This window comes from Lutra lutra, chromosome 1 (assembly GCF_902655055.1).
Source record: "Lutra lutra chromosome 1, mLutLut1.2, whole genome shotgun sequence".
NCBI classification, from domain to species: Eukaryota; Metazoa; Chordata; class Mammalia; order Carnivora; family Mustelidae; genus Lutra; species Lutra lutra.
In genome coordinates this window covers 177,998,208-178,014,274 of record NC_062278.1, presented here as the reverse complement: position 1 = coordinate 178,014,274, position 16,067 = coordinate 177,998,208, and the positions used below count along the sequence as shown (strand labels likewise).

Here is a 16,067-nt window from a genome sequence, read left to right as displayed (position 1 = left end):
ATTTTATAATATATTTTAGCCCTCCAGGAGTGTTAACTTCTTTTGTAATCAGTAAGTCTATGCTTTTATGTTAGGCTTTTAAATGGCAAACATGGGATGCCTGGATGACTCAGCAGGTTAAGCCTCTGCCTTCAGCTCAGGTCATGATCCTGGGGTCCTTGGGATTGAGTCCCACATTGTGGGGGGAGGGTCCCTGCTCGGTGGGGAGCCTGCTTCTTCCTCTGTCTGCCCCTCCCCCCTGCTTGTGCTCTGACAAATAAATAAAATCTTTAAAAATAGTTATTTAAATGGCAAATATGTTTTCTGGTACTCATCATGTATAAGAGAAAGAAGTCTGTTCTGACCCCTTGAGATTTTTTTTTAATTATACAAGATTTTAAATGATTTATATTTACCTAATCTAACACTATTAAAGATGATTTAAAAGTTAACGGTTTGAAACTTCCATTATTTGTTTGTTCAAAAGTTTTTAATCCATAATACCCACCTTTGCAGAAGGGGAGAGATGTACTTTCAGGGGTTTTAAGTATAAGGAAAGCATTTCCAGACAAGTGAGGATGCACTACGTTTCTCACCAGTAGTTGGGCTTCCGCGCAGAACTGCTCACAGAATCATAGGTCGTCATTTGGGGATAACCCTTCTCTTTAGGGTGATAGAATATTGTGGACTTGACAGCTTCTGTCATCTGTTACGAAAGCCCCAAAAAGGAAAAATCAGCATTTTAAAAGGTCCAGTGTCCCCAGACTGGTTTTGATTAATAGGACTGACAAGGTCAGCTCTTCAATGGCTATAACCCAGAGCCTCATATTAAGAAAGAAAGATTCAATTTATCTCATAATTCCAGATAGGTTCCTATCCTCTATGGATCTGAAATCTTTAAATGAAGTGGAGGAACAACGGTTCTCTATGCAATGGACAATTTACTATGTTGTGAATTAGATGACCTTTTTTTCATGTAGGGAAAATTAAGTCCTATGTCACACCTTTATTTTTACTACTTGCTGCTTTATCATTTTTGACTTTTCTCTGATACTACCAATGATTTAAAAAGAGCCTACAGGTAGGTCAGGGCTAACCTGTTCTAAGCCAGGAACAGATTTACATTTTCAATTCCTTTTATCTAACTTGATCACTATTCATGAGTATTAGAAGGAGCTCAAAGTTCAATATCAATCTAAAAGCTACAGGTCAGCCAGTAGTCTGAAATGGGAAAACTAAAATGAAATGGAAACTTTGAAGTCTCACCAAGAAAACAACGTGAAAATACAACTATCCTTGGACTGAATTCAAGAACTGTATTCACAGGGAAAAAAATGAATGTAGAAGTATTGGTTGAAAAACTTTTTCTAAGTTGGGATAGACTCCAACTGAAAGGAAGCAAGTATCTAAATATTTGTGTTGAGTTATGTTTCAAAAGTTTCTTGAGTTAGTGGAAATTAGCCCTCCAAGGATAAATGCTAATTTTGTACTAATTTCCCAATTATAAAAATCCCATAAATTCAAAGCAGCAAGTGACTGTAACTTAGCCCTTTTTCTGTAGAAATAAATAGTCAAAGGTATATGGCACAGCTGTGTATAAAGGAAAATCAGGTCAATTTTTTCCAGACTCAGAAATCCATATTCCTCCATAGTTGAGTTAATCAGTCTTTTAGCAACAAGTTCTGTAGAGGTAGCCCTCAAAGAATGATCTGAAGAACTCATCTCTCCTCTCCGCTTTCACTACCCCTATCTCCTGAACAAGTTCACCAGTTTCCCTAGATACCGGGCTCTTCCAATTACAAGGGATTAAAACCAAATTCCTCATGTCTTAAATGACTGCATTATGTAACTGGAGCATGCGAAGGAAGCTGTTGGCTTAGCTGTGGACAGAAACAGGGTCTCAAAGAGCTCTTACGTTCTCTCCTTTCTCTCTGTCTCTTGGGCTCTGCCTATCTTTGGTTGGTTTCTTTAAGGCATGCTTTCTATGACAGGTAAGATGACTGCTAACAGTTCTAGATTTCCATCTCTAAATGTAGTAATAAATAGAAAGAGACTGTTTCCTCAAATAGCTCCTGGTTTTGGTAGCATGTCTGTCCTTAAACCAACACTGCAGACAGGGAAATAAGATCTCCTGATAGGCCAGGTCTTGGACCTTGCCTTTCTTTATTCTGTGAAGCAGACTCCCCACTGGCAAAACTAAGTCCCTTCTAGTATGCATTTGTAGAAATGTATGCATTATGGTATATAACACACTGACATCACTTCTAGGTATGCAGTTATCTAAGATCCTCCTGATTTATATAGGCCTAGTGGACAGGAGGTATTTAGTAGATATCTATGAGTAAGTCCAATTTTTCATCCCCCTCTGTAACTACTTGATGTTACCTATATGCTTCATTAAGCATAATAATATGTCACAGGATTTCAGAATATAAGACTACTTGGTAGTAGCCTTAACCTTAACAGAATCCTTTATTAATATCTGAAATAAGATTTAGGAAGGTACAGAACTTCAGTTAATAGAATTATTTCGCTAATGCACTTACATCCTGCATTTCATGTGGGAGACACTGGTCTCAGCAGTGCACGCCTTTATAACACCTTGTGAGATAGAGTTACTTTTATTATTCCATTATCTCAAGTAAGGAAATTTACAAAGATGTTAATCATACAGCTCATAAGTGGCATGAGTTGATTTGCGCCTGGATAGTATAGTTTTAGAGTTTATGGGGTTTTTTTTCTTAAGATTCATTTATTTTTTTCAGAAAGAGAGCACGAGAGCAGGGGGAGGGACTGACAGAGAGGGAGAGTCTTTCTTTTTTTCTTTTTAAGATTTTATTTATTTGTCAGAGAGAGAGAGCACAAACAGGCAGAGCGGCAGGCAGAGGCAGAGAGCGAAGCAGGCTCCCCGCCGATCAAGGAGCCGGATGTGGACTCTATCCCAGGACCCGGGGATCACGACCTGAGCCAAAAGCAGCGGGTTAACCAACTGAGCCACCCAGGTGTCCCAGAGAGGGAGAGTCTTAAGCAGACTCCACACCCGGTGTGGAGTCCAACAAGGAGCTCAATTTCATAATCCTGAGATGATGACCTGAGCTGAAACCAAGAGTTGGACACCCAACCAACTGAGCCACCCAGGCACCCCCAGAGTTTATGTTCTTAATCAGTACGTTATACTGCTTGGATAAGAAACTGGTTGAATTTTATAAAATTCCATGTTATACTCACATTTGGATTATACCTAGGAAAAATAAACAGAGCAATATAATGCAATTTAATGACAGCTACCAAAAATGACCCCTTCTACAGATCATCTTCCTCACTCATCTTTTCCAGTGTCTAGAATTCAAGCCTTGGAGGCCTAGCTCTTACCTCTTTGCTTTAAAAAAAAAAAAAAAAAAAAAAGGGAAGATTAAAACACTTAACCAAAGTCAGGCACTGAAATCTTAAAAATCAGTAGTACAGCAATTGGTAAAATTACCTTGTCATTTCACAAAGCTTAAAGGAGATTGGATAAGGAAGCTTTGTGGGTAAGAGGCAAAGAGAGCCTTGAGAGAGATTGTGCAGAGCTAGCTGGGTCTCACAGCTGGATAGCAACAATATGCCGGGTGCCTTTTGTGCAATGTATACACCATCATTAAGGATGCAGGGGTGGGAATGACAGTAGGAAGTGAGAAAAAAGATTTAAACACCACTTTACAATTAAGAGAACTTTTCAAATATCTTATCTCATTGCGGAAGATAATCATGATGGTAACCACTGAGATTAAAAGAATAAAAACTGCCCTTGACCAGTAGCTCTCTGCTGGGGATGATTTTTGCCCCCAGGGAACATTTGGCCATATTTGGAGATATCTTTGATTGCCACAGCTTGGGAAGAGAGGCCGAGCGAATGGAGTCCAGTCCACTGGGGACAGAGATGCTGCTAAATGTTCTCAGAGGACAAAGAATTCTATGGTCCAAAATGTCAGTACTGCCAAGGCTGAGAAGCCCTGCCTTAGGGCATAAGTAAATAGGGCAGGTCATACACTTAGCAAGTATCAGAGTCAAGGCTAATACCAGGTCATCCAATGACAAACCATTTACTTGTTTCCTTATTCATACCCTGTTGGCATTAAACAGTATGATACAGTCAATGGCTTTAAGTGTTGGAAATTACAGTACCACTTTAATGGTACAAACTATTAATAGGCCTTTGAAAGACTCAGCTCACCTCTCAGTGTTTAATATGCCTCAAATCTATGTTACCTCACGGAAAACGACTCCATATATAAAAAAGAAATGTTATCTTCCTTATTGAGTTCTCATATGCCAGCATTTTACAATTTCCAGAGAATTATTTTATAAATAGGAATATGATTAACTCCTCTGAAGTTATTTTTGTAATTATTGAGAGAATTAGGATTTAATTACCACACAATTTTTATCAGTACATCTGCTCTTGGGCTAATGGGGTATCATATGGTCTTTACTGAGCAACTGTTATGTGTGTATTATGGTGTGAATGAACAAAGGACCTCCTTGTCTGCATCTTATATACTGATTTGGGAGGACTAGGTTAATTTGTGTATTGACTTCAGATTGTCAAATGTAATAGTTGGAGTGCAAAAAGTGGGCTAATTTAATTACTATATTAAGGGAAATTATGTTCAGAGAATGTTGTCCAATTTTTCCCATATGCACAAATAACTAAATAAGAGGACACAGTTTTAAAAGATGACATAATCACAACACCAAAACTACTACCTAATAAATACCAGGAATTGTGCTAGAAATCTCACTGACATTATCTTACCTAATTCTTCCTAACAAAGTACCCAATTGGGATTGTTAGCTCCATTTTATAAATGAGGAAACTGAAACTTGGAAAGTTAAGCCAACTGCCTCTGATCACATGGTTGGAGCTGACAGAACTGGAATCTGAATACCCATCCTTCTGATTCCAATATCCTTTGTAGAGTTCTTATAACTTCACACCTTCTCATCAGCCTGAGTCAAAGAACGTGGAATGAGTCATCAGGAAATCCATAGCTTCACCATCCCAAAGAGCCTTCGTGAAAAGTGTATACAGCATTTGCAAACCGGTATATTTAAATCTTCACCTGTGGTTTTAAAATGATTAGTCAAAAAAATCTATTAAGTGAAGCTGTGACCACAGAGACCACTTGTTTCAAATATTTATCAAAGACTCTTAAGGCTATCACTAGTGCTCAGTGGCTTAGCCATTCTGAATTCACTAGTGCTCAGTGGCTTAGCCATTCTGAATTCCTGTAACATATTATTGATTTTTCTCTTAGGATATTTATTTATTTACTTGTCCACTCTGCTACGTGTCATCCTAGGTACTAGTTCCTGGAGATTAAGTCATAAGATAAACATGGTCTGTGGGGGCACCTGGGTGGCTCAGTGGGTTAAAGTCTCTGCCTTTGGCTCAGGTCATGATCTCAGGGTCCTGGGATCGAGTCCTGCATCGGGCTCTCTGCTCAGCAGGGAGCCTGCCTCCTCCTCCTGTCTCTCTCTGCCTGCCTCTCTGCCTACTTGTGATCTGTCAAATTAAAAAAAAAAAAATCTTAAAAAAAAACAAAAACAAAAACAAAAAACATAGTCTGTGGCCTCAGAAAAGCTCATATGCCACGTGGCAAGTAAGACAGCTAATAAGTAAACAAAACTTCTAGGTTGTGTTTGATAGGAAAAAAGCAAAGTGGCTGCCAGAAAAGAGAATAACAAATTAAAATATCCAATTTAGATATATGAGCCATAAGAAAAGCGCCACCTCCAAGGTAAGGTGCTGAGAGGGTGAGAAAGTGGTAGCTAGGTCCTGATACTGTGGCAGGCAGAACAGATAGAAAGGCCCTGAGGTGGGAAAGGGTTCCAGACACTGCAGGGACTTGCAGAAGGCCTGTGTAATTATAGTTCATTGAAAGGTAAAAAGAAGAGAATGAAATAAATAGGCAAGAGAAAGGCAAAGGCCAGATCCATCAGGCCTTGTAGGTTCTAGAACAGAATTTACTGATGGCAGTGGGGTGCAAAGAAGGATCTTTCAGACTGAGCAGTGATGTAATCTGATCTAGCTTTTAAAAAGATCATCTGACCACTGGCCAAAGAATGTATTTGAGGCACGAGAGTAAAAATAGGCATATCATTTAAGAGGCTGGTGATAGGCCAGGTGAGAACAGGGGAGTAGAAGAGATAGAAAGAAGTGGGTAAATTTGAAGGATAGAGTAGAGGTTCAGTAGACAGTAATCTTAAATGAGCCATCTGTGTCCATTTTTTTATTTCTTTAGCTGGTGTCCCAGCCAGGCTGCATGAACTACTCAACTCTGTACTGCTATGTCTTAGGTCATGTTGAAGATAGGGTTCTCTAGAATCCTCCCTGTTCCAGTTTTGTGCCTATCAGTACAAGTGTTTCCATCCCAGGTAGTAGAGATTTGTTCCTAATTATGGACCCTAAGATGCGCCATCCATGTTTGCTGTTCTGCCAAAGTCATACCATGTTGTGGGATTTTTTTTTTTTTAATTCACTTCTCGCATCTCATTAAAAATGTATGATATATGTCAGAAATAAATATACTTAATAACTCATTTAATTTAAGCCACCATTTAGAAGAAAACTTTTTTTTTTTTTTAAGATTATTTATTTATTTATTTATTTGACAGAGATGGTGGAGGGAGAAGGAGAGCACAAGCAAGGGGAGCAGCAGGTAGAGGGAGAAGCAGGCTCCAATCAAGAGATTTTTTTTTTCTTATACCTCAGCAGTGTTAAAACTAATGGTGATCAACAATGAGCCTTCTCTATGCATAATGTGGTGAGAACCACCAAAGACAGAGAATGGTTACAACCTATCTAGTATTTCCAAAATTTATGCCAACAGAATGTTGAGACCACTTTAGTAAGAAAAGTGTTGAAAGTCCTAAATATGTCATGTGTCTTAATTATATTTATGAGTATGTAGACAAACACCCTGAACAAAGATGAGACTGTCAAGCGATCTAGCCGTGCTTTATAGTTTAAAAGATGACGGAATGACAGACATCATTTTCAGTTAGTCATATGAGATAAACCTACCGTTTTGGTTTATTTGTTTTAATTTCAGAATTACCATTTCTGAAGATGGAAGCCTCAAAATTGTCAATGTGACGAAATCAGATGCTGGAAGTTACACCTGTATAGCCACTAACCATTTTGGAACTGCTAGCAGCACTGGAAACCTGGTAGTAAAAGGTAATGACTAACCCAGAGCACACGTACATTGGTATACCTGTCCTCCTTTCTAGTAATGCGATCTATAGAAGTCGCATCCTTCATATTAATATGTACAGATCACTGTGTTGCTAAATTAATACATCATGCTGAACATGACATGATTAAGGATTCTTAGAGAACTGTTGGTAACGAACATGATTGAAAGGCTATCTTATTTCAGAATCATCCAATACAATTTTGAGAATTACAGCCATTGTATCTATTATACTGTTGTAACTAATGTTATCTTCAATCCTTTAATTAAATTTCTTTCAAGTCTCTGTAGATTTGAAATTCATGTCTAGGAACACTGTGCTAACAAATTAAAAACCCATGACTTGAATACTATTTTTAGCAAACATTGTTTAAACGATGACATTGGCTATTTTTAAAAGAGCTGCCCTGGTTATTCAGAGAGATGGGTATGGATTATTACACCAGTAAAGGGATTTGATCATCTCTGTGCTTTTTGTTAGTCACCCTGCCAACCCTCTCTGTCTTAAGGAAATAAAATTTTCCACATACCTTAGTCTGGGTGCTTTATACTATATGACAAATTCCTTTATTGCTCTTAACACAGCACATGATATGAGTCTGTTCTAACACCAGGTTGATGGGATGGGCTGAGAGTACTAAAATGCAAGGGATGAGATTTTAATTTACATTTTATTTGCATTTCTATTACTTTCTGTCTTGAGGAGTTGTAGAGTTTTTGAGTTGAAGGGATCTTGGCAATGAGTGATCTGACTGAGGAAGATAAGACTCAGGTTGGTGACATTCTCAAGGTCACCAGTAGTAGAAGACAGATGTTAACCCAGGAAGCCTGATTGTGCATTCTGCTTGGTTGGTTCTGTTTACTGCACCAGGAAATCTGGTTAATTCAGCTGTTCTTTTTATAATAGATTTATACAAAATAGATATTTTTCTATAACCGATATAGATGACCACATCATATTATTTCCTTCTTGCCCATTTATTTGTAGCTCTCCCTCTGAAATAAGAAAACCTAAGAAAAACAAAAATATCTATTTTATCTATCCCAATTTTATTTTAAAGAAGAAGCTAAAAATTACCTCATTGCATATTTTGGGGTCATTGGAAGGTGGAAAAATACTATCATTTGGATAAGACTTTTTATTATAAACAACATCTATGCATGTAAGAAAACTGGAAGGCCAAGAGTTAGAAGTAAATTTGTATTTAGATTCACTCCACTACCTCAGTCAGTTAATGAATCAGTCAGAGCAATACCATGGGCATAGGACTATGTGTTCACTCTATCTCACAGTGCAGAGGGAAAAAGAGGTTCAATAGTATTTGTAAATCAAAATTTCAGCTAGAGGTCTTTGCTAATGTGTGGCTTTCTCGGCTGCAAAAGGAAACAGTGATCAGCTAGGATCAGGAGGAATCCCAAGGTTTCAGAGTTGGTTAATGGCAAAGCTGGTACCGAATTATAGATTATTTGCTAGTTATGGAGATAAAAGAGAACACTAGGCAGCAGTCTTAGGTGCTGATCAAGAGACTGAGCGTGAGGCAGAAAGATCCGGCTTGAATCACATTTCTGTCACTTACTAGCTCTGTGACCTTGGACTAGACAATTTACCCGTGTGGGGATAATAGTATGCCAACTGCTTGGGGGTGTTTTGAGGACTGTGCTAATCCACCATAAGTGTTTAACATAGTGCCTGGCACTTAGGAAATAGTAGTAGTTTTTTTGTTGTAGTTGTTTATATTTTAATAAAATGGCTAAACATACATTCTAAATCTTACTGAAATGAACATTTATGAAGTTGCCATCGCCGACCTATTAGAGTAGCGAAAAGAAGTGAGCCTGCCACGAAAAAAAAAAAAAAGCCCAAGAGTGTGAAAGATTATAAACACCTAAGCCTAAAAACCATTTTTTGCTGTTCCGTATTGCGGACAGTGAGGTATTTTTGCATGTAGTTACAAGTTATATCCTGTGTTTGATCAGCCTCCTTCTCGTAAGGATTTCTTTAGTTCTCAAGATGGAGGACAGAGGGAGCTCCTAGGTAGTTCGGTAGGTTAAGCAGGTAACTCTTGATTTCAGCTCAGGTCATGATCTTCGGGATGTGGGATCAAGACCCATGTAGGGCTCTGCACTAAGCTGAGTGCTCTGTGCTGAGCTGAGCATGGAGCCTGCTTGGAGTTCTCTCTCTCCTCTCTGTCCACCCCCCCCCCCGCCCCCCACTTTGTGCATGTGCGCTCTCTCTCTCTCTCCCTCAATCAATCGATCAATCAATCAATTCATCCTTTGAAAAGATAGTGGACAGAAAGGAATATCCTCTGATTCCCATCAGAGTTCATATCCCAGCAATATGGGCAGTCTGGGGACCAACTATCCAGATGAGTCTCTGCTGCTTGTCTTGTACTGAATGATGGCACAAAACTTGCCATACATCAATAATGAAATGTGCAGTGCTCACCCCATGTTTTAGGTGAATATAAATGTTGCTGAGGTAGGGACTTCTAACTATTTTAAGAAATTAAAATACTTTATTTCTAGATTTCTAGTGAAATGTAAATGGTGATTATCCAAGTATAGTATAAGACATAGTTTTACTGTTGTTTTACTGTTTTCTTTTCAATTTTAGTAACTTATTTGCTTCTTACAATGTGTATTAGGAAAAGTCTAGTTTTCCATTCATGGCAATGATTAAAAAAAATCTTTTAAAATATATTTAAGGGGCGTCTGCGTGGCTCAGTGGGTTAAAGCCTCTGCCTTCAGCTCAGGTCATGATCCCAGGGTCCTGGGATCAAGCCCCACATTGGGCTCTCTGCTCAGCAGGGAGCCTGCTTCCTCCTCTCTCTGACTGCTTCTCTGCCTACTTGTAATCTCTGTCAAATAAATAAATAAAATCTTTAAAAATATGTATATATTTAAGAAGTGAGTCAATATAAAGAAAAATATTAAGTATGTATTATTACACGAGGATATGCAAAATCATAAAGATGGGATATGAAGATTGGGAAACATGATGTAATGGCATTTTTCAGGAGAGTTTTAGCATACTTATGGACAGGACTTAGAAGGACATATGACAGGATCAGAATATGGGTGGCCACCTGTTTTGCTGAGACACATGGAATACTTCAAAACTGAAATTTCCTAATAGATGGGGAAAGAAAAAGACCAGGGCAGGAAGAGAAAGACCAGGGCAGGAAGAGAAAGAAGGCAGAGACCTGTAGGCAGGAGCCCTGAGGTCGTAGTACAATGGTTCCTGCTGGGAGGAGTTCATTTATTTAGAAGTAGTGTTCTTTCTGGGCTTGCCTGATGGTATTCTATTGCAGTCGGGTTTTGTGCAGAGGTTCTCTGATTCTTATATTATTCTTATAGGTGAGATGGGGGTGGGGGGAAGAAATATGTTGTTTTATCTGATCCATTTGTTCACAGAAGTTAGCAATCCTGTTACTTCCGGGAAGGTCAGAAGGTATTGGAGAGAACATTTATCTGCCGTTGCTTGGTTCTGAGTCCCATTAACATTAATGGGAAGAACACGTGTGTGCATAGGGCATCCAGACCACCAGGTCTCTGTGAAGGACATTAACATAAACTGAGAAATGCAATTTAGAAATCTGCCCCATAAAGCACGATAAAGGCAGAGAAAACCATTCTGAACTCCACGTGAACTGTGCCAAGTACTGAATCTCACATTGTAATGCTTCAGCCCTGTACCTTTAATGTAAATGTAACAGTTTAGCCTGAAATATGACTGAGCACCGTATTTTAATTCAATTTTGAGATCTACAAAGGGACTAATTTATCAGAGAAGGTGTTCTCTAACCTTAAAATGTGCTTGTATTCATTTTGATCTCCTCATACATAGGATTAAAACACCGTGAAGGTCAGACATCAGAACACATCTTTTCTAACCTTTTTATAATCATTCTGTCATTAACAACGCTTCTAAAATCCAATGCTCTTCCTCCTCACCCCACCACCATGTTTTGAAGGCAGGCCAAAGATAGTGTCAAACACAGGGTCAGTAAGTATGGGGGAGGAGAAGGAAGGGATAAATCTACTACAGCAGGTACAGGAGGTTTAAAATAAATCTGTCAGGCAACCATAAAATGGATAAATATTCAGATTATGCATGAGCAGGATTCCAGACTGCAGAATTCTGACAGGTGCCCAGAGGGCTCTTGATTACCATCCCGTCATCTGAATTTCTAAATTTCACTGATTTTATAAACTAGATATAGTATATTTGGGATTTGGTGTGCTGTTTGATTTGAAGCAAGTACAGTTCTCAGGTCAGACCCCTGAATCCTACCAGAAAGCATAATATTTGACCTTTCAACGAAGATGAGCTTTAGCAATTGTCGACATCATTAAGAACTATATGGAGGGCAGGCTGCATCTACATGCAATATTGTACTTACTAATTCATGTTTATCTCTATAGCAGGGTAAAAGGCATGCCATTTTGCGTGACATAGCGTCCTTGCTGTACAGGTTTCATGTGACAGCTATTTTAAAGTAGTACGCCCAAGAAAGAGCAACTTGGAGTATTTGTCTTAAATGTAGTTCAGCAAAATAACTATGGTAATAGCAACCCTAGCTTCTGTTGATCCCCTCCAGGGCTGAAAATGAAATGCAGAGCTTTAAGCTATGGATGTTATTGTCATAGTTGTCTTGTTGAACCACAACCAAAATGACCTTGGGTAAGTCTGTGGCAGGTGATTCCAGCCGATACAGTGAGAAACCCTGCCCTACATCAGAGAACTTTGTACATGACACATAGCAAGTGAAAGTTCAATAGAATGCTTAACAGAAATACAGATTTCCAGTGCCCTAGCCTAATCTAAATCTTTAAGGATAAGCCCTGAAAAATAAACAGTTTTTAAAGATTTATTTATTTATTCCAGAGAGAGCGAGAGAGTACAAGTGGGGGGAGGGGCAGAGGGAGAGAATCCCAAGCAGACTCCACGCCCAGCATGGACCACCAGGAGCCCCACACGGGGCCTGATCTCACAACCCTGAAGATCATGTCCTGAACTGATATCAAGAGTCAGACACTTAACCAGTTGTGCCACCCAGGCACCTCCCAAAATAAATATTTTTAATAAACACCCTACTTGATCCTGATATACACTATATTTTTGGGAGTTGGCGAACTATGGCCCATGGGCCAAAGCCAACTAACCCCCTAATTTTTTATAGCCCAGGAGCTAAGAATGGTTTCTACATGTTTAACTGGATGAAAAACAAAAAGAATAATAATAATTTCAGACATGTGAAAATGTTACGATATTTATATTTAAGGGTGCATAAACAAGGTCTCGGTGGAACACAGCCATGTCATTTGTTTACCTAGTGACTGTGGTTGTTTTTACCCAATGGCTGAATCAAATAATCATGACAAAGACCAACAAACATGCAACAACCTATGTAATATCCTCAGTGTTGCTTCTTGACCAGCAAAACCTAAAATATTTGTTATTTAGTCCTTTCCAGAGAAGCAAAAACAAGAACAAAAACTTACTGATCCTCTCTTTTTTGACCTTTTTCCTTTCCCAGACAGATCTCCAAAATGTGATCCAAGGTGTAGCTTAGCCAGGTTATACAGAACAGGGAATTTCGACATCTCCTTGAGTCTGATTACAAGCTGAAATTGGTGGGGATATGTCTTTCACAAGACCTTAACCTCACCCCGGTATCAAAAGGGTTGACCTATGAGGCTGTCAGATCATTGATTGGGGGAAAGGAGAAAAAATACTTGGCAGACACTAGAACAGCGTTTTCAGTCCGCTTCTGTAGGAATGAGGACGCCTCACACTGCTGGAACCAACTATTAGGCCAGGGAGACTCCTAAAGCACAAAACGTGTCAACTGGAGTTTATCAAGATATTTATCTCTTCCTGAACTTTTCACTGTCACCAGCCTAAATCAGTTGAACTGTTTCACATATAGTTTACACATCTCTCTGATTGCAGGTTGTTCTTTCACTGTTTTTTTTTTTTTCTTTTTAAGTTGTCCTAGGTGCACGTGTTACCCTGTTTCCATTGGGGTTTTAGAAGATTTCATAATAAATCAGTAAATAAAATAATTTAAAAAAAATTAAAAAGTAAATAAAAAGATTAAATTTTGTCTATTCGGTACACAAAATTACTTTTATAATAAGAAAAACATTGTACTTTAACTATCTTGATAGAAAAAAAAAAGATTCTCAGTAGCATTTAACTAAGACCTTATATATTTATAACAAGAAATTCTTTTGTATTCTTATTCTCCATTCCTGCAAAGTAAAGATGCTCCTGTGACTTTACTCAGCATTTAATTGATCTCTTCATTGCCAGAATGCTCATTGTCCATCCCATCACGAGTTTATTTACATTTAGAAGAAGAGAATGCATACATATAACAGACCAAGACTAACAAGTTTTACAGCATTATCTGTAGTGTGCCCTATAAAATACTTCTGTTTTAACTGTAGGACCTTGAGGAATATCAACCTATCCATGCATAGCATGACCGACACAATAATGTAGAGTCTTTTCAATTGGAACCTCTTTTGAAAATGAGTTTAAAACAGCCCACATCTTCTATGTAAAATTATTCAAGGCTTTATCCATATTTGACCGGGGATCAATCAGAAATCAGTAACCAGCAATGACATTTGGCTGCTAACCCACAACAAAGGCTTTTAACATTGGGCCCTTATAACAGAATACATTTCAACCTAATTAGGTGTCTTCCACTGGAACCAATTATTTCTAGGCAATAATTAAGGGTCTTTCTAATAGGATTAACGCAAATTCTGACCCAAGGCACCTAGAGTAGGAAAAGTTTGTTGTTAAAAGTGCTAAATGCTAATTATGTTAGGTCCCTGGGTAGAAGGACAATGGCCAGAATATTTCAATAGTAGATCCTGTTAGGTCTGAGACCTGCCACAATGGAGCTGGCAACAGTTAACTAAGGAGAATCCTAAAGAAATGTTAGATAAGTGTATCTCTTGTTCTTACTGTATTCACAGAGCATAATATAACCTGGAACTCTTTCTACGAAGACATGAAGCCAAGATCTTGATGAAAGAGAGCATAATTATTTCCCCTGACATTCCTTTGAGCCCTAATGAGGGTCACATAGACTTAGCAAATAGTGTGCCTTTAGCAACATCAGTCATGGATAGAATGACTCCCCCTTTTGTCCAGTACTTTTTGTAAAAGAGCTTCTCACCTTTTATAATGTTAAGGTTTAAGTTTGTGAAGAATGCCACTGAACATTATGTCAAAAACTTAAAGAAAAGAAAAAAAAGATTGCGTACCATGACGTCTACTCTGACTCCATCCTGCCATCATTTCCTCATCCTTGATAGAGGAAGTAATTTCCGTGCCAACTCTGCCCTTTCTCAGGCAGACATCTATACTGAGGCAGGCTTCACATACTTGATTTTGGTATAAAAGACACACTGTTGGCCAACAAGACTTCGAAAAAAATCTCAATTTCACTAGTAATCAGAGAAATGCAAATGTAAACACCAGTGTGATAGGATTTTTTACATATGAAATTGGCAAAAGATAAACATCAACAAAACCTTTTGTTAATGAGAGTGTGAAGAGAATACTCAAACACTCACTGTAAGTAGGAATACAAACCAGAGTAGACACTGCAGAGAATAACATTGCAAAAGGGACGTTTCCTTGGCCCATCAATTCCATTTCTGGGTGTCCACTCCAGAGGAAATTCCGTGTGTTTTGAGGTAGACTTGCAAAGATGTTCATTATGTTGTTTTTTGTAGTGAAAAACAGATACACAAGCAAAATAAAAAATAACACAAAAACCATTATTTCATTTAATGCATATAATTATATTTAACATAAAATTAGTAATAGAAAATAATACCATATAAAGTTTAGAAATAAAAATACATGCTCAGGGGCACCTGGGTGGCTCAGTGGGTTAAGCCTCTGCCTTCGGCTCAGGTCATGATCTCAGGGTCCTGGGATCAAGCCCCGCATCAGGCTCTCTGCTCAGCAGGAAGCCTGCTTCCTCCTCTCTCTCTGCCTGCCTCTCTACCTACTTGTGATCTCTGTCTATCAAATAAATAAATAAAATCTTAAAAAAAATACATGCTCAGTATAAACATCAACTCATGATAGTATTTGTGAGGGGAGGGAATCTGGAATGACCTTCTATGGGAGGACCTAACCTGTGTTGGTAATATTTTATTTGGGTAAAATTTCAATATATATTCAGAGGGGAGAAGGCTAGAAAAAATGTTAGCGACTGCTGATTCTAGAAATGGGGATATGAGTACTGGTAAATTGTCCTTGTTAGTCTTACATGTATAATATCTCAAATTAAAAACACGAGGTCAGAATTCTACAGTATAGTAACATATTGTAGTCAAAATCATCTAGATGGTAGATCTGATTTTCTACTTCTCCCCCAGATATTCTAGAATAAATAAAACCTTATTACTAGTGATATTTAACCTCTTGAATCCAAAATTGTCTTTTAAAGAAAAAACTCTACTATAGAATGAAATAAATGGTTTAGTTCCTAATGAATACTTACCAATCAAAATAAATAAAACAAACAAACAATAAAGGCAAACAGAATATGACTCTGGCTTCATTAAATGTGAAGCACATAATTAATTTCTTTTCCAGCAATTCAAACAGACTTGTGTTGTACTGATTCAGTTTAATTGAACTTATTACCACAAGCAGATAATAAGAAGTATATTGAAGATATCCATCTGGCTTGCACTGAAAACCTCACGTTTCATTCTTCATGGCTGTCATCGGCCGTACTAATTGCCTCATTTCAGCTCTTTTACAATCAGTATGATTTAGCTATTAATGTGATAAAATTCTTACTC

At 38.1% G+C, this 16,067-nt stretch overlaps 1 protein-coding gene across 7 annotated transcripts in view; it reads left to right on the top strand.

Annotated features, from left to right (window-relative positions):
- The window catches only part of CNTN4 (contactin 4), a 963,126-nt gene that overhangs the window by 882,005 nt on the left and 65,054 nt on the right, over positions 1-16,067 (top strand). For all 7 annotated transcript variants that reach the window (XM_047746452.1, XM_047746460.1, XM_047746478.1 and 4 more), the window contains one exon: positions 7,074-7,201. In XM_047746452.1, the coding sequence (XP_047602408.1) occupies positions 7,074-7,201 (128 nt within the window). The remainder of the gene's footprint in view (positions 1-7,073; positions 7,202-16,067) is intronic.